We start from the raw sequence: 19,152 nt of genomic DNA, 5'->3' as shown, positions 1-19,152 counted from the left end.
TAATGGGAGGAGTTTGGGTCATGGGGGCTGATCCCTTATGAATGCCTTGGTGCCAGCTTTGTAATGAGTAAGTTCTTCTTGGTCTATTAGTTCCCACCAGAACTGATTGTTAAAAGTCTTTTAAAACGTCTGGCACCTCCCTCCCCTCTCTTGTTTCCTTTCTTTTACCATGTGATGCCTGCTTCCTTTCACCTTCTACCATGAGTGGAAGCTTCCTGAGGCCCTCACCAGAAGCAGATGCTGGCAACCATGTTTCTTGTAAAGCCTGCAGAACCATAAGCCAAATAAACTTATCTTCTTTATAAATTACCCAGTAATTTATAAAGTATCCCTTCATAGTAACACAATTGGACCAAGATGATCCTTGGAAAAGTTGAGCTTTGGGGCTATGCTTTTGAAGTCCCCTGAAATTCTAAGAGCCCCTGTTTTTGCTTTTGAATTTACATGTGCATGGCCTCATTTGAGCCAAGTATATGGTTAGGATTTACAAATCACAATATTGTGAGGGGGCTCTGGGGTCAGACAGATCTGGAATCAAATCCTGCTTCTGCCACTGTGTCATTTTACCTTTTACATGTTAATTTATTCCTCTGGGTTTTCTTCATCTATGACATGCAAATACTACAGCTCCAACTACCACCACTAACTGCCTCAAAGGGTAATTAGGATTAAACAGTGTTGGATATTTCAAGGTTAATACATTCGTGTTTATAGTATTTTGATTTGAGAGCATCCTAATGCATAGAAGTGTAATAAAGTGACAGTATAGAAGACAATTGAAAATATAATCATTTCTTTTGTATTACACAAAAATCTTTATTGTAGAATTTTACAAAGAATGGCAATTAACTATCTTTCCAAATAAACTTATGAATACATCAGAATTTAGAAGTATGTCCTAACTATCAGAAATTGTATTTAGATTTAGTATTGAGAACCAGCCCACCAATATTGCTGCTGTCACTTCTCTCAGCAATCAGGTAAGGCAACGTGTTACAGAGAGAAAGTGGCTTCGCCCTCACACTTGCATAGAACCTGACTCGTGTCCTGCCTTCACCATTTAGTAGGAGTTTAGTTTGGTTTGTTGTACCCACAGTGAAAGCTTTCTTTTAAGGCTATGAGTTTGCAAACAATCAAATTCAATTAATGTTAGCTGAGTATCTACTAACTGCTAGAAACTGGCATAGGTACCAGGCATACAACAATGAATGAGACAGCAAGAGTCCTCACCCTCCTGTAACTTACAGTTCAGGGTCAAAGACAAACAAAGAAACCACAACTATGTGCAGTGATAGGTGCTGTAATACAGGAGAACCAGGTATTATGGAAGATGCCACTTAACCCAGACTTGAGGTTCAGGAAAGGTTTCCTGAAGAAAAGCATACCTTAGTTGGCAGCTGAAGATGTGTAGGAATTCCCAAGCTAACAGGAAGATAGACAGAAAAGGTTTGTGCAGACTTGTGGAGACATGCACATTTGAGGACAAGAAAACTGAAGGACTAATTCATAAAGTAGTGTTCCCAATACTGGCTGGAGAGTTTTTAAAAATACAAATATTTTAATGGACCCCACCCAGACTTAATGAATCACATTCTCAGGGAATGAGTGCCAGGGTTCTTATTATTAGCTCATATAGAGAGCCACTGGCTCAGGGTATATGTGGGGGAGGTTGGAGAAGAGGTGTCAAGGCAGGGAAGTTGAGGCTGGAGAGATAAACCAGGGGTGCACCTTGAAAGGTTTGCAAACAACATTGTGGAGTTTGAATTTTATCCTAAGGGCAGGGGGAGCTGTGGAAGAATTTGGTGAGTATGGAGATGGGATCATCAGATTTACAGTTTCTAATGATCACTCAGTTGAGTAACACATGGTGCCTACCTTCATGAGGGATACAATCTATTTTATAAGGTTCAACCTCTTTGAGCCTCACTTTTAAAAACCTAAAATGGAAATAATACCCATTTTGCATGATTCCTGTGAGTTTAACTGAAATAACTTATGTGAAGTGCGTAGTACCATGCCTGATACGCCGTTGGGATGCAAAAGATGTGAATTATTATTACTTGAGAAAGTGATAGAGCCAAGTAATTGGTGGACATTACACTCACCCCCATACAACCTTAGAGAAGGTGGAGATCTGACTCCAAGATCTTCTGACAAATTCTTTTCCTTGGCCCACACCTGGGACACCAGAAAGAGCCCACTCTCACCCCACTCCTCACTCTCCCCTCACTCCCCACTCTCCCCTCACTCCCCACTCTCACCTCACTCCCCACTCTCCCCTCACTCCCCGCTCTCACCTCACTCCCCACTCTCACCTCACTCCCCACTCTCACCTCACTCCCCACTGTCACCTCACTCCCCACTCTCACCTCACTCCCCGCTCTCCCCTCACTCCCCGCTCTCACCTCACTCCCCGCTCTCACCTCACTCCCTGCTCTCACCTCACTCCCCCACTCTCACCTCACTCCCCACTCTCACCTCACTCCCCACTCTCCCCTCACTCCCCATTCTCACCTCACTCCCCATTCTCACCTCACTCCCTGCTCTCACCTCACTCCCCCACTCTCCCCTCACTCCCCACTCTCACCTCACTCCCCACTCTCACCTCACTCCCCACTCTCCCCTCACTCCCCACTCTCACCTCACTGCCTGCTCTCACCTCACTCCCCGCTCTCACCTCACTCCCCACTCTCACCTCACTCCCCACTCTCACTTCACTCCTCACTCTCCCCTCACTCCCCACTCTCCCCTCACTCCCCACTCTCACCTCACTCCCCACTCTCACCTCACTCCCCGCTCTCACCTCACTCCCCACTCTCACTTCACTCCTCACTCTCTAATTTGCATGACTTTAGTTACAGTCTTTATTCTGATGAATTCCAAATCTCCACTTCCAGCCTGTTTTTTTTTTTTTCTAAGCTCCAAGCCCATACATTCATCTGCATCCTAGATAGTTCCACTTAAATGTCTGTGGGTACTTCATTCAAATTAGGTCTTCTAATATCATATGCCACCCCAAGAAAACCAAACCAAGTCAAACCAAACCCAGCTTTTCCAACATTAGCCCTACTAAGTTGAGCCAGAGACGTGGGAATCATCTCAAATCACTCATCTCTATCTTCTCCAAGCAAGCTTCCCAAATCCACACTCTTCTCTCCAGTCATAGACCACCACCCTCACCCAAACCATCACCACTTCCCATGTGGTCTAGTGAAATAGCCCCTGTGTTCCCTATACCATTCTTTGCACCCACCCCAACCCTGCACCCTGTAATTCTGAGAAATCTTCTAAGATAAAAAATTGATAAAAATCCTTCCCCCACACTTCAGCCTCTTCAGGGGCTTTCCAATGCCCTTAAAAATGAACTCCAAACCCTTCACCAAGATGCTCCCTGAAGGATCTTAAAGGTGAGACCCTTCAAGATCTCACCTCTTAAGTCTCACTTTCTCCCATGCTGCCTTTCTTATTTTATGCTCCAGTCATTCTGAACTAGAAAAAAAAAATCACCTTCTCTCTCACTCTCAGATCTGTGCAACATGATGATTTGTCCAACCAGAATCCCTTTCACGCTGGATAACTTTTTGTCCCTCAGGCCTTGGGGAGTCAGCCCTTGAACCTTTATATTAGTTGAGGTTTCCTCATTGTATGGATTTGTAGTCTCTTCATCTCCTCCTCCCTCCAGTGCTTTTGTTATACTTGTAATTTCTTAATGCCCATCTTCCCCACCAGTTGTAGGCAACATCATGGCAAAAGAATATATAAAGTCGATCCACATTATTCACAAATTCTTCTTGGGAATTTGCCTACTTGCTCAAATTTACTTGTAACCCCCTAATCAATATGGTCATTCTTGGACATGCACAGAGAAGTGAAAAATTTGAGTCGTCCAATGCACACGTTCTCAGCTGAGGCTGAAGAAGGCGATTCTCTGCCTTCTTGTTTCATTTCTCATACTATAAGCAAGTGTCCATTTTGCAGTCCATTTAGTGCCATAATTTTTGGATTTTTGTGCTTTTTGTTCGTTATTTCACTGTTCACAATGGCCCCAAGATGTGGAGCTGAGGTGCTGCCTATGGTTTGTAAGTGCAAGAAGGCTGTGGTATGCCTGAAAGAGAAAATATCTGTGTTAAATAAGCTCCATTGCATGAGCTATAATGCTGTTGGCCATGAGTTCAATGTGAATGAATGAACAATATATATGAAATCAGGTGTCTTCAAACAGAAATACACATAAAACAAGGTTATGTATCCATCAACTGATGAAAATGTTGTAGCCAGAGGCTTGCAGGAACCTAGTCCTATATTTCTCCTAAGAGAAACAGTTTAGTATTGGCTGATTCAGTGTTTGCAGTTACTTTATAGAACAAAGCTACCACAAATAGTAAGAATCAACTGTACTTTAATAACTTTGATATCCTCAGTAGCTAACACAGTGACTCTCCTGTAATAGTTATTCAATAAATATTTTTTGAAACTGAATTTTTATATGTGTTATATATGTATATAGACTTATACATATGTACACACACATACTTTATACATATATATGTAGAAATAATATATAATATAGAAATAAATTAAGTTGAAGTAGTCTTTCATGCCAAAGATGTACCTCACAGCTGTATTGTTACTTTCTGCCTCTTAAAAAATGCCTAAATGTAGGCTTAGTTTTGATACCATCTTTACTTTTATTTTTGTCTAGGATGCTGGGGAAATGGTTCGTTCCTTTGTTGGTGGTTTGGAACTTATTGTCAATTTACTGAAATCAGATAACAAAGAAGTTCTGGCAAGTGTATGTGCTGCCATTACCAACATAGCAAAAGATCAAGAAAATTTAGCTGTTATTACAGATCATGGAGTTGTTCCTTTATTGTCCAAACTGGCAAATACAGTAAGTAACAAATCTTTTTGTTTTACATGCATATTGTCCTGAGATATCATGGTGTAGTGATGAAAACAATGCATTTGCAGTCCAGAAACCTGGATTCAAGTTTAATACCCATTGCTTATGAGGTATGAGATTTGGTCAACTCATTTAGTTTCTCTGAGACTAATATATGTGAAAGCGTATTTTAAACTATAAAATGTTAGTATTACAAGATCCTTGTAAAATAGAAGCTGTTTTTTATTTGCCACTGGCAAGTAAAGTGGCAAATGCAAGTGCTATTATGTAAGTGTTAACTATCATCTTCACCGCCACCATCATGGTTATGATTCTCGATGGTTCTTCATGCCAACGTTAGAAATCAAATGTGCCTCCCCAGTTTAGCAAGCTTCAATCGATGGCATTCTTGAGCTAGAAGACTTTGGCAATCATTGCATTGTTTATCCAGAGCTGTGCCAGACAGAATAAGCAGCCTTGAGAGACAATGACTTCACCATGACCAGAGGTATTTGAGCATAGCTTGGACTACCACTTGGCAGAAAAGTCATAGAGCAGAAATTCAAACCCTGGAAGGATGCTTGGTCTAGAAGACTTTGAGTTCCTAAGAATATCTGTCAGATTCAGTTAAGGACACCAAGTTGTTGCCTGAATCAAGAGAGCAGTACTCTTAATAAACACAAAACCATCCGATTCAGTAATAGTATGCCCATTACAGGGCAATTACATATACAAAGAAGGATATCGTCTGCATCAAAAAATACAGAAAGGAAAATGGAAGACCCAAAATGTGTTTTTGGATTTGCAGCACTCTCTTCTCCCTCTCAGGAGCCAAGGGAACCAAGGTGTATTACTGATATCAATGTATTCCTAGGGTGGAGAAATCCAGTCAATCCACTTATCCCAGTTAAGTGCAGTATCCCTTTAAGAATATCTAATATTCTTTAAATATTTGGATTACAAAATAACTTGCTGATCTGTAATTTTGCGTTGTGTAGTAGACTGACTCTAAAGAAAATCTAGCCTTGAGCTAATGACTGATGTCAGATGCTTGGTCACCTTTGAGTGCACTGACTACATTCAGTTCATAAGAAGAAAACTCAAGATTGAACGTTGGTCCGTTGGTGACCCACCAAAAGTCTAGTTCCTTCAGCTGCGTGCAGTGGCTCATGCCTGTAATCTCAGCACTTTTGGAGGCCAAAGTGAGTGGATCACTTGAGGCCAGGAGTTCAAGACCAGCCTGGCCAACATGGTGAAACCCCTTCTCTACTAAAAATACAAAAATTAGCCAGGCGTGGTGGCGGGCACCTGTAATCTCAGCTACTTGGGAGGCTGAGGCATGAGAATCACTTGAATCCAGGAGGCAGAGCTTGCAGTGAGCTGAGATGGCACCACTGCACTTCGGCCTGGGCAACAGAGTGAGACTCCATCTAAAAAAGACTAGTTCCTTCAAGACATCACCTAGGTAGTCAGCCAGCTGGCCCTTTTCTCTAGACTCATTGGTGTCTTAATGGTTAATAAACATGAAGTGCTTATAGACATGATCTTGCAGGCTCATTACAATGCACAGATCCCATTTCATTTTCCTTTGCACAGAATAACAATAAATTGAGACATCATCTAGCAGAAGCTATTTCACGTTGCTGTATGTGGGGCAGGAATAGAGTGGCCTTCGGTGAGCACAAAGCAGTGGCTCCACTAGTGCGTTATCTGAAATCAAATGACACCAACGTGCATCGGGCGACAGCTCAGGCCTTGTACCAACTCTCAGAAGATGCCGATAACTGCATCACCATGCATGAGAATGGTGCAGTAAAGGTACAGTTGAATGACTTTGTGGTTTAGTCCAAGTTTGGTAAATGTAGCCTGGAAAGAAACTTAGGCATCACTAAGATTTCTCTAAAGGAGGTATTCAGAGACACAAAAGTGCCTGCCTGCTGCATCATGGCTGCATTCAAGCCATGTGTTATCATGACTTTTTTTTTCTTTTTAAACAAGGTCTCGCTGTGTTGCCCAGGCTGGAGTATAGTGGTGCAATCATAGTTCACTGCAGCCTTGAACTTCTGGGCTCAAGTGATCCTCCTGCCTCACCCTCCCAAGTAGCCAGGACTACAGGTGCATGCCAACATACCTGGCTAATTCTTTTAATTTTGCATACAGACAGGGTCTTGCCATGCTGCCCTGGCTGGTCTTGAACTGCTGGCCTCAAGTGATCCTCCTGCTTCGGCCTCCCAAAGTGTTGGGATTATAGGAGTGAGTCACAATGCCCAGCCAGTGTGTTATGATGATTTATGCTGCAGAAAAGTTGTATGGAGATAGAATTTTTCTAAATTAAAGCATAGAAATTTACTTTGTAAAATAATCATTCCGTAATTTGATTTTTGATGAAAGAAAATGTACAGCATATGGACAAGCAGTAGTACTCACAATTCTATTGGCTATAGTGTTTACTTAACACATAAATAATAAAGGATAGGGGCAACCATAGGCACCAACTAAACACCAAAGGAACTGGCTGAAACAATAACTAGATGGAGCTTGTTAGTCTAAACCATAACAACAATAGATAGATTCAAAGACATGTTTGTTTGTTTGTTTGTTTGTTTGTTTGTTTAAATCTGTGCATCAGTAGACAGGAAAGTTTCTGTAAAGAGACTCTAACTTACCTACACATTGCAAACCAACTAGAATATTTTGCTGGCAATAAATATAAAAATACTTAGAGTACATGAACAGCTCACATGTATTAGGAAAAATTGATTTAAAATATTAGTTCTTTTCTATAGCCTGTTTCCTTGTACAATATAATTTTACTGCTTATTACCTTCATTTGGAGCCTATGACAACCAGATGCATTTACATCTTAAAATAGATGCCCAAAGTGGACTTGTTGTTTTAGCAAAGAGTTAAAAACCCCAGTTAGTCATATCTAGTCAAATCTAGATATGCTAGATATGAAACATCTTAGGAGGAATAGTACTCTTAAAATACCAATTGGCAATTTTTGAGGCAATTATTTTAATTACTTCTTCTTGAAATCTATTCCAGTAGAAGAATATGATGTTAATTTTTCTGAAATTAAACTCAATATATGTTTGAATGTGTCAACCTTTCCATTATAAATCTGTTTTTATGGCATGTAAATTAGGCCAGATTAGTTTCTTCAAGCAAAAATCTGGCCAAAGCATCTTTTAAAGTAAGTAACAATGTTTAAAAGTAAATTATAAAAAACATATTGGAACATTAACTTCAAGTTGTTCAGGAATGCTAAAAAGGCCATTGTCTCAATATGACTGTGTTCCCATTTCAGAAAGGAAGATATCTCTAATTTAAAATTATGCATACTTTTATTGAACAGGGACTTGCACAACCTAAGTATGCAGTCTTAAAAAAAAAAAAAAAGAAACTATAAAATTTAAGTAGCCAGGTAAAAATGTCTGACATATAGCATATGCTTAGACAATTGTCAGTTAGTTTAAGCTCAAAAAGTTTAAAAATGTATAGGCATGCACCTGTAGTCCCAGCTACTCGGGAGGCTGAGGCAGGAGAATCGCTTGAACCTGGGAGGTGGAGGTTGCAGTGAGCTGAGATCACACCACTGCACTCCAGCCTGGGTGGCAGAGCGAGACTCTGTCTCAAAAAAAAAAAAAAAAAAAAAAAAAAAAAAAAAAACTACTAAGGTGTACATGTAATGGTTCAGTTGACATAAATGCCTGGTGTATATGCAACTCGCAATTATTTCTTCTGATGCGAGCCAATAGATAATCCAAAATCATTTACGAATATTATCCTACCTTGTAAAGTGACCAAACTGTGTTTGCCCACCCACACAGTTAGGAAAGTTTCTGTAAAGAGAAACTTTAGAATTAGAAAAAGAAAGGCAATAAGAAAGATTAGAGTGAAGGACAGAAAAGAAAAAAGCAAAGAAGGAAAATTGTGTCTGTTGTGTTCTAGAGCCTTTCCCAGATTATCCTTGGGTTTCTTGGGGGCCTTTCTCTTTAGTCTGTTTGCATTTCCAACAACCTGTTACTCCTACTGGGGGAAAACTGTAAAGAACAGGGTACTTTTTTGTAAATTACTCTGCAATAACATAGAGGCAGACCTTACCATGCTGTGTTACCAGCAGAAATATGCAACCTGGAGATTGTCTCTCTCGACCTCTTTTTCCTACTCTGTTCTGAGCCCCAGAACTTGTGGGGTCATGGGGGAAGCATAACAACCTGTGTTTCCTTTCTCTGGTTTTCTTTAAGGAGGAAAAAAATGTAGGTGTGGCATACTGGGTGTTGGTAGAATCATAATTTGATAGTTGCTTGGATATGGGAATAAAGGAAAGCCTAGTAAAAAAATGATTCCAGATTTCAGCCTAGATGAAGAGGAAGATTTCAGGAGCCAGGTAATGCAAAAAATTTTGGCACATCGGGGTGGTTCAATTACCTGCAGAGAATGTGTCACAACTACATGTGTGACTGCTAACATTTCTGACTTCGAATGCATGTAAATTTTATCCAGTATTTTGGCAAAACCCTGGCTGTCTTTGTTCCTAATTCCTGCTGCCGACTTCTCTTCAAATGCTTGTTATTTTCCAGTTGTACAAACATTCCTGCTGCAGCTGCCAATGAGTGAATGTTGACAGGCTCTTTAACAATGACCAGAGTCACCATGTCGTCTATTCATAAGTAATTGATCTTAGGATTAGCTGCTTTGTTAGACAATTTCCTCAACAGCAGTGGCCGATGTAATGCGGTGTATCTGTCTCCTGAAGGCTAAGGTTTATTCTATCCTGACAGTGACGGAGCACGGTCTGAAATATAATGAGTTCAGTTTCTAATGTGTTCAGTTTGAATAGTCAGTTTGAATTTTAGGTGTAAAGCAGCGCTGCCCAGCAGAAATGTCACATAAGCCATGTATGTAATATTAAATTTTCTAGCAGTCACACTTTAAGAAAAGATAAAAGGAAACAGTGAAATTAATTTTAGTAATATATTTAACCCAATACACTTGACCTTTGAACAATGCAGGAGTTAGGGGTGATGACCCACTACACGGTCAAAATCCACATATAACTTTTGACTGCCCCAGAACTTAACTACTAATAGCCTACTGTTGACCAAAAACATCAACAGTTGATTAATACATATTTCGTATGTTATATGTATTATGTATTAGTACAATAAAATTAGCTAGAGGAAGAAAAGCGTTATGAGAATCAAGGAAGAGAAAATATATTTACTGTTTATTAAGTGGAAGTGGATCATCCTAAAGGTCTTCATCCTTGTCATCTTCACGTAGAGTAGGCTGAAGAGGAGGGGGAAGTTGAGTTGGTCTCGCTGTCTCAGGAGTGGCAGAGGCTGAAGGAAATCCACATATAAGTGGACTCGTGCAGTTTAAACTTTTGTTGTTCAAGGGTACATGGTGTATATCCAAAATATTGTTATTTCAACATATAATCAATATAAAAATTACTTAAGATACTTTATATTATTATTATTTATTTATTTTTGAGACGGAGTTTCGGTCTTGTCGTCCAGGCTGGAGTGCAATGGCTCAATCTCGGCTCACTGCAACCCCCGCCTCCTGGGTTTGAGCGATTCTCCTGCCTCAGCCTCCTGAGTAGCTGGGATTACAGGCACCCGCCATGATGCCCGACTAATTTTTGTCTTCTTAGTAGAGACAGGGTTTCACCATGTTGGCCAGGCTAGTCTCGAACTCCTGACCTCAGGTGATCCACCCACCTCGGCCTTTGTACCCAAGTCTTCAAAATCTCTTGTGTGTTTTCTAGTATGTCTCGGTTTGCACCAGCCACATTTTAAGTGCTCACTAGTGGCTAGTGGTTTCCTTGCCAGACTGTGCAATTCCAGAGTGGAGAGTGGAGAGTGGAGAGATTCGGAAATTATCAGCAGGGGGTATTAAGACATTAATGAGGGTGGATGAGATGTTTTTGGCAGAGAGTTTAGAGAGGCCTGGGAAATATCTACATTTTCACTTTTGGGGCATGTAAACTAGGAAGAAGAGCTGTCAGACTAGACTGGAGAAGTTAAGAGGTTAACCAGGAGTTCTAGAAGCCAAAGGAAGAGCAAGTTTCAAAAGGGTTTGTGTTTAAATACTGGTAAGAGGTCAACAAGGATTTCCTGATCCACTTATGTTGAAAAATCAGCTTTTGTTTTAGAAGAGGTAAGAATCTCTTCTAAATGTGTTAATCAATCCCCTCCAATACAATGTGATAGGAATATTCAATCCTATTCTCTTTATGATTTTGCACAGACTTTCTTTTCAAATGTATCAGCCCAGGGATTTGTATCATTACAAATTTGTGAATATGGATGCAGATTTGTTGGAAACTATGTGGAAAATATGAGAAGTCTAAGAGATGTCCAAGTTATTTGCTAATTATAACAAAACTGTAGCAAAGGAGAGTAATGGGGAAGAATAAATTGCAGGAAAAAAATTCATCAAGGCAAGCCCTTTCCTAGGACAGAAAAAGTGATCAACTAGAAGACTGATGAGCACCTATTAAAGGCATCAAGCTTCTTTCCCCATGGTGTCATTGGATTTGTTTTTGCAAATGTCTATACCAGGCAAGTGAAAGCTACATCATGGCTTATAACTTTCTGAAAGGCAGGAAATTGAAGAGATTGCAGACAAATACAATCAGAAGTATGTCCAGCATTGGCAGAGTGAGTGGAGAGCAGTTCAATTGGAACTGCTGAATTGGTACAGCCAACAGGCTAGCTGCCTTCTAGGCTCAGTACATGTACTGGCGTTCCAGAGAGCCAGAAAGATGATCCCAGAAGCAAACACACCCATCGTTTTTGAAGTCTAGCACAGGGACAAAAAAAAAAATACTGTTAATGTTTGTGAGTCAAGTAAATGGATTTTAGATACTAAGGTCACCTAGAAACACTCATTAAGTGCCCATATACTTAATGTTTTATCTAAATATATTTCCTGTTAATTAAAACTCTTAATGTCGCTGTAGTTTTGAGTGTTTTTCTCCCATTCCAGACATTCCTTGGAGTGCCGAGAAGAGTTTACTAGGTGATATGCTATTAAATAATTTAATAGAACCAATTGGTATCGATGAATATATACTACATATAGAGTAATAAACAGACTTGTTTCTGATTGGCTTTTTAATTTTTATTTGTATTTCTCCTGTAAAGTGAGAAAGAAGTTCATGATTACTGAAGGGGTCCAGTAAGTCAGAGTTTAGTTCATCATGTTTAACTTTAATATCATATGTACATCAAATGCTTTTCTTATTTCAATTTTTTTTTAATTTTAAGAGATCTTGACAGCTTTAAGGGATAATTGACATACACATGCACATTTTAAGGTGTACACTTTGATAGATTTTGACATATATATGCCTACACCCACACATACACATGAAACTATTACCAAACCAAAATGATGATCACCCACAGTTTCCTGGTACCCTTACATAATCCCTGTCTCCTGCCCCACTCTGCCTGGGCCAATCACTGGTCTGCTTTCTGTCAATATAGATAAGTTTTCATTTTCTAGAACTTAAGAAAAATGGGTTCCTGCAGTAAGTACTTGGTTTTTTTGTTTGGCTTCCTTCACTCAGCTTACTTATTTTCGTATTAATTCACATTCTTATGTGGCTCAATCAACTCTTTTATCTCTGAGTGGTAGTCCGTTGTATGAAATTATCATAATTTGGTTATCCTTTCTTTTTTTGTTTAGTTTAGTTTTGTTTTGTGACAGAATCTGTCTCTGTGGCCCAGGGTGGAGTTCAGTGGCTCGATCTGGGCTCACTGCAACCTCTACCTCCTTGGCTCAAGCAATTCTCATGCCTCAGCCTCCCGAGTAGCTGGGGTTACAGGCATGCGCCACCACACCGGGCTAATTTTTGTATTTTTGGTAGAGACTGGGTTTTGCATGTTGGCCAGACTGGTCTCAAACTCTTGACCTCAAATGATCTGCCCACCTCATCCTCCCAAAGTGTTGGGATTATAAGCGTAAGCCACTGTGCCCAACCTCCTTTCATTTGTTAATGAATATTTATTTCCAGTTTGGGTTGTTACAAATAAAGCTGCTATGAACATTCATGTACAAGTCATTGGGTGGACATTTGCTTCCTCTTCTCTTAGGTAAATACCTAGGAGTGAATGGCTGGATCATACGGTATGTGTACCTTTAACTTTTTAAAAAATTGCCAGACCGTTTTCCAAAGTGTGCCATTTTTGCATTCCCACCAGCTGTATAGGAAAGCATCCTTGCCAACACTTGGTATGGCCAGTCTTTTTGATTTTAGACATTCTAACAGGTATGTCATGGTATCTTATGATTTCCATTTCAATTTTCCTAATGATTAATGATGTGGACATCCTATGTGCTTGTATATCGGCTGTATAACTCCTCGGGCAAAGTGTTCACATTTTTGACCACTTTTTAATTGGGTTGTTTTCTTATTATTGGGTTTTGAGAGTTCTGTATACATTCTGGTTGCTTACCATATGTGTAATTTGCAAATATTTTCTCCCCGTCTGTAGCTAGTCTTTCATTCTCTTAACTGTGTCTTTTGAAGAGCAGAAGTTTTTAATGCTGGTGAAGTCCAATTTATTTTTTTAATGAATTGTGTTTCTGGTTGCATATCTGAGAAATATCAAGGATTTCTTGCTTTCTTCTGAAGTTTTATAATTTTTGGTTTTTCACTTTTAGTCTATGACCCATTCGAGTAAACTTTTTTATGATACTAATTATGAATCAAAGTTCATTTGGAGGGCATATTAGCATTATTTATTGAAAAAACTGTTTGCCCTTTTGTCACTGAATTTCTTTTGCAATTAGAAAACAACTGGACCAGGCACAGTGGCTCATGCCTGTAATCTGTATTATTATAAAATGGTCATCTTTATTCTTGGTCATATTCTTTGTTTTGAAATCATTTTCTAATACTAATATAGACACCCTTGGTTTTTTTGAGAGGGTACTAATATTAGCATACTAAAGTTTTATAGCTTTTAATATCCTTTAATCATATTTGTGTCTTTTCACTTAAAGTGGATAATCCTAGGCAGCATATAGTTAGGGCTTACTTTTATTTATTTATTTATTTATTTATTTATTTAGAGACAGAGTCTCGCCATGTCGCCAGGCTAGAGTGCAGTGACGCGATCTCGGCTCAGTGCAACCTCCACCTCCCGGATTCAAGCGATTCTCCTACCTCAGCCTCCTGAGTAGCTGGGATTACAGGCATGTGCCAGCATGCCCAGCTAATTTTTGTATTTTTAGTAGAGACAGGGTTTCACCATGTTGGTCAGGATGGTCTCAGTCTCCTGACCTAGTGATCTGCCGGCCTCGGCCTCCCAAAGTGCTGGGATTACAGGTGTGAGCCACTGCGCCCGGCCAGGGCTTACTTTTTTATTCAGTCTTTTATACAACCTCTGCCTTTATTGGGAGGGGAAGTGGTTACACTATTTACCACTATTGGGAGGGGAAGAGTGATATTGACACGGTTAGCTTTTCTTTTCTTTTTTTTTTTTTTGAGACTGTGTCTCGTTCTGTCACCCAGGCTGGAGTGCAACGGCGCGATCTCAGCTCACTGCAACTTCCACCTCCCGGGTTCAAGCGATTCTCCTGCCTCAGCCTCCTGAGTAGCTGAGATTACAGGCTCATGCCACCACGCCCGGCTACTTTTTGTATTTTTAGCAGAGACGGGGTTTTGCCATGTTGGTCAGGCTGGTCTCGAACTCCTGACCTCAGGTGATCCACCCGCCTCCGCCTCCCAAAGTGCTGGGATTATGGGCGTGAGCCACTGTGCCCGGCCATGGTTAGCTTTAAATGTACCATCTTGTTATTTGTTTTCTATTTTTCCCATCTGCTTTTTCTCTTTACTCATCTTTTTCTATCTCCTCTTGGATTATTTGAATATTTTATCATTTCATTTTATCTCATTTTTGGCTTATTAGTTATTATTCTGTGTTGTCATTTAGTGATTGCTTTAGAGTTCATAGCACATGTATTTAATTCAGTATAATGTAAGTTCTAGTAATGTTGTACATATTAACATATAATTTAAGAATTGTACAACCATATGCTTCCATTTTTGCCCTCCCCACTTTTATGCTATTTTTATCATACAAGTGTTATAAGCTCAACTGTATTGTTCTTGTTTTTGACTGTAAACAATTGTCTTTCCCAGAGATTTAAATACACAGGAAAATGCCTTTTCTATTTACCTTCATAGTTACTGTTTCCAGTGCTATATTCTGTAAATGCAGATTTTCTCCTGATATCATTTTCCTTCTGCCTAGAAGACTTTTAACTTTCCTGGTAGTACAGTTCTGTTTATGATAAATTCGTTCAGGTCTTATATATCTAAAAAAGACTTTTTATTTTGTCTTTGTTTTTGAAAAATATTTTTGCTGGGTATAGAATTTTATGTTGACTTTTTTTCTTTCCCAACTTTAAACATGGTGCTCCATTTTATTATCACCTGCATTGTTTTAGAGAGGAAATCTGTTATCATGCTTATGTTCATTCCTCTGTATGTCATGTATCTTTTTGCGTTGGCTGTTTTTAAGATTTCATAATTTTCACTGGTTTTGAGAAATTTGATTATGATGGGCCTTGTGTAGTTTCCTTCATGTTTCTTGTGCTTAGACTTTGCTAAGCTTCTGAGATCTGTGGGCTTGTGGTTTTCATCATATTTAGAAATTTTTCAGCCATTATGTCTTCAAATACGTTTACATCCTGTTCTCTTTTTACTGTCCTTGTAAACTCCACTTTCACCTGTATTTGGTGAAAATATAGGTAAACGTTTTCCCACAGCTCCCTGAGACTTTGTTTATTTTGTTCTGTTTTTTCTGTGTTTTAAATTAGGATTTTTTTCTTTGTCTTCAAGCTCACTTTTTTTTCTGCAATGTTTAATTTGCCTTTATTGCCATCTAGTGTGTTTTACATCTGCAATACTATCGACGTTTCATTTGGATCTCCTTTCACATCTTTCGTGTCTCTACTTGACATGTTGAGTTTTTTTCTAATCTCATATGTAATCCAATTCTAGTATTATTTCTGGGTTGCTTTCAATTCCTTGAATGTTAACATGTTGAGTGATGGGTTTTTATTTTTTCGGGGAACAGGATATCTATAAATATTCCCGAGCTTTGTTCTAAGAATCAGATTGCTATTTTGAAACAATTTGATCCTTTCAGTTCTTACTTTTATGCTTTGTTAGCAAGACTAGAGTAGGGATAATTTTTTCCCACTACTGAGGCAAGACCTCTGGCTACTCTACCTGATACACTGTGCATTATGAAGTCTCCCACTCTGAGTGGTGGACGGACACTGTTCCTCCCCTTGTAGGAGTTTAGAAGATTATTCCTTCTAATCTTTTCAGGTGGTTCTTTTCCTGCCCTCAAACAGTTTCTTCTCATACAGGTGCTAAGCAGTACTGAGCTGAATATTCAAGAGGCACCTTCCGCAGACCCCAGGTTTCTCTGTTCCACTCCCCAATCTCCATTATCTGCCCTGAAGACTCTAGTGGCTGTGGTTCTCCCAGATTTCCAGCTCTGTCTCCTCAACTCGGACAGACTGTCAGGCTTTGTCTGGGCTCTCCTTCCCTGTGCTGTAGCCTATAAACATTCTCCCTGGAGTTAGTCTGGGTCAATCTTAGGGCTTACCTTTTTTGTTTTCCTTCTCTCAAGAATCACTGTCTTTTGTTGTCTGATTTCCAATATTTTGAAAGTTGTTGTTTCACAGATTTTTTCCATTTTTAAATTATTTTAGACAGGAAGGTAAATCCAGTCCCCGTTACTCCATCTTAACATGAAGCAGTCTTTTCTTTTGATATTTTCTCTTAGAGAATAAATTTATAGAAAGTTAGGGCTGGTAAAGCCAAGGTTTTCATTTTATTTATTTATTTATGTAGATGTTTATTTATTTATTGGGACAGAGTCTCGCTCGGTCACCCAGTCTAGAGTGTAGTAGTACGATATCAGCTCACTACAACCTCCGCCTCCCACGTTCAAGTGATTCTTTTTTTTTTTTTTTTTGAGACGGAGTCTCGCTCTGTCGCCCAGGCTGGAGTGCAGTGGTGTGATCTCAGCTCACTGCAAGCTCTGCCTCCCAGGTTCACGCCATTCTCCTGCCTCAGCCTCCAGAGTAGCTGCGACTACAGGCGCCTGCCACCACGGCCGTCTAATTTTTGTGTTTTTAATAGAGAGGGGGTTTCACCATGTTGGCCAGGCTGCTCTCAAACTCCTGACCTCAAGTGATTCACCCGTCTTGGCCTCCCAAAGTGTTGAGATTACAGGTGTGAGCCGCCACGCCCAGCAAATGTTTTCACTTTAAACACACAGTTCGCAGATGAGGAAACTAAGGCCCAAATTAGTGAAGTATCTAAACCTACACCATCAATATATGATGTGACCATCAATATATGATGTGACATCATAAATTATTGTAATATTCACTTTAGTGCTGTGTCCATTTGATTAGTAAATTTCAAACCGTGACTCATGGAACTTCGGGTTCCCCTGACAGAGATCAGGGACTGGTACTCAGAGCTCTTGCTGGGTGGTTCACCTACTGCAATTAGAGCAGCTACTTTTTCTGTTTTACAAATTAGAATCATGCACAAGCTCCTATTTTAGAGTAGCTTTTGCAACTTTAAAAAGAATTGAAAATTACCGCACTTGGCCATGCTGCCCTTTAGTAGTTCTGTTTATGAAACCCATTAGGAGCTATTTTTTCACATTTATTTAGCACTTTGCTTCTCTATGATAGAGAAGTTTGCAAAATCAGATTATCTTCAGTAGGAATTAAGAATTCTCATCTTGAATTTTATACTAGAGGATGACTCTTTAAAGCCACTTTTTTCCCTCTCTTTTTAAGTTTTCCTTGGGGAGCTCTAGGCAATGCTTTTGCCTCTGAGGTGATTCAGCTGACTTCTTTATTATTATTATTATTATTATTATATTTTAAGTTCTAGGGTACATGTGCACAATGTGCAGGTTTTTTACCTATGTATACATGTGCCATGTTGGTGTGCTGCACCCATTAACTCGTCATTGACATTAGGTATATCTCCTAATGCTATCCCTCCCCCTCCTCCCACCCCACGACAGGCCCCGGTATGTGATGTTCCCCTTCCTGTGTCCAAGTGTTCTCATTTTTCAATTCCCACCTATGAGTGAGAACATGCAGTCTTTGGTTTTCTGTTCCTGTGTTAGTATACTGAGAATGATGGTTTCCAGCTTCATCCATGTCCCTACAAAGGACATGAACTCATCCTTTTTCATGGCTGCATAGTATTCCATGGTGTATATGTGCCACATTTTCTTAATCCAGTCTATCATTGATGGATATTTAGGTTGGTTCCAAGTCTTTGCTATTGTGAATAGTGACGCAATAAACATACGTGTGCATGTGTCTTTATAGCAGCATGCTTTATAATCCTTTGGGTATATACCCAGTAATGGGATGGCTGGATCAAATGGTATTTCTAGTTCTAGATCCTTGAGGAATCACCACACTGTCTTCCACAATGGTTGAACTAGTTTACAGTCCCACCAACAGTGTAAAAGTGTTCCTATTTCTCCACATCCTCTCCAGCACGTGTTCTTTCCTGACTTTTTAATGATCGCCATTCTAACTGGTGTGAGATGGTATCTCACTGTGGTTTTGATTTGCATTTCTCTGATGGCCAGTGATGATGAGCATTTTCTCGTGTGTCTATTGGCTTCATAAATGTCTTCTTTTGAGAAGTGTCTGTTCATATCCTTTGCCCACTTTTTGATGGGGTTTTTTCTTGTAAATTTGTTTGAGTTTTTTGTAGATTATGGATATTAGCCCTTCGTCAGATGGGTAGATTGCAAAAATTTTCTCCCATTCTGGAGGTTGCCTGTTCGCTCTGATGGTAGTTTCTTTTGCTGTGCAGATGCTCTTTAGTTTAATTAGATCCCATTTGTCAATTTTGGCTTTTGTTACCATTGTTTTTGGTGTTTTAGACATGAAGTCCTTGCCCATGCCTATGTCCTGAATGGTATTGCCTAGGTTTTCCTCTAGGGTTTGTATGGTTTTAGGTCTTTAATCCATCTTGAATTAATTTTTGTATAAGGTGTAAGGAAGGGATCCAGTTTCAGCTTCCTACATATGGCTAGCCAGTTTTCCCAGCACCATTTATTAAATAGGGAATCCTTCCCCCATTGCTTATTTTTGTCAGGTTTGTCAAAGATCAGATGGTTGTAGATGTGTAGTATTATTTCTGAGGGCTCTGTTCTGTTTCATTTGTCTATATCTCT

The 19,152-nt window shown here is 39.6% G+C and overlaps 1 protein-coding gene across 9 annotated transcripts in view; it reads left to right on the top strand.

Annotated features, from left to right (window-relative positions):
* The window catches only part of LOC100973318 (outer dynein arm-docking complex subunit 2), a 214,484-nt gene that overhangs the window by 133,477 nt on the left and 61,855 nt on the right, over positions 1 to 19,152 (top strand). For 8 of the 9 annotated variants that reach the window (XM_055092543.2, XM_055092541.2, XM_055092536.1 and 5 more), the window contains 2 exons: positions 4,703 to 4,891; positions 6,479 to 6,700. In XM_055092543.2, coding sequence (XP_054948518.1) covers positions 4,703 to 4,891; positions 6,479 to 6,700 — 411 coding nt within the window. Of the gene's footprint in view, positions 1 to 4,702; positions 4,892 to 6,478; positions 6,982 to 8,400; positions 14,172 to 19,152 lie in introns of those variants that run through there. The other variant, XR_008619896.2, reaches the window with a different exon arrangement.

The sequence above is a fragment of the Pan paniscus genome, chromosome 8, assembly GCF_029289425.2.
Source record: "Pan paniscus chromosome 8, NHGRI_mPanPan1-v2.0_pri, whole genome shotgun sequence".
Lineage (NCBI taxonomy): Eukaryota > Metazoa > Chordata > Mammalia > Primates > Hominidae > Pan > Pan paniscus.
Note: the sequence above shows the minus strand (reverse complement) of the source record. Positions and strands in the feature narration are given on the sequence as shown.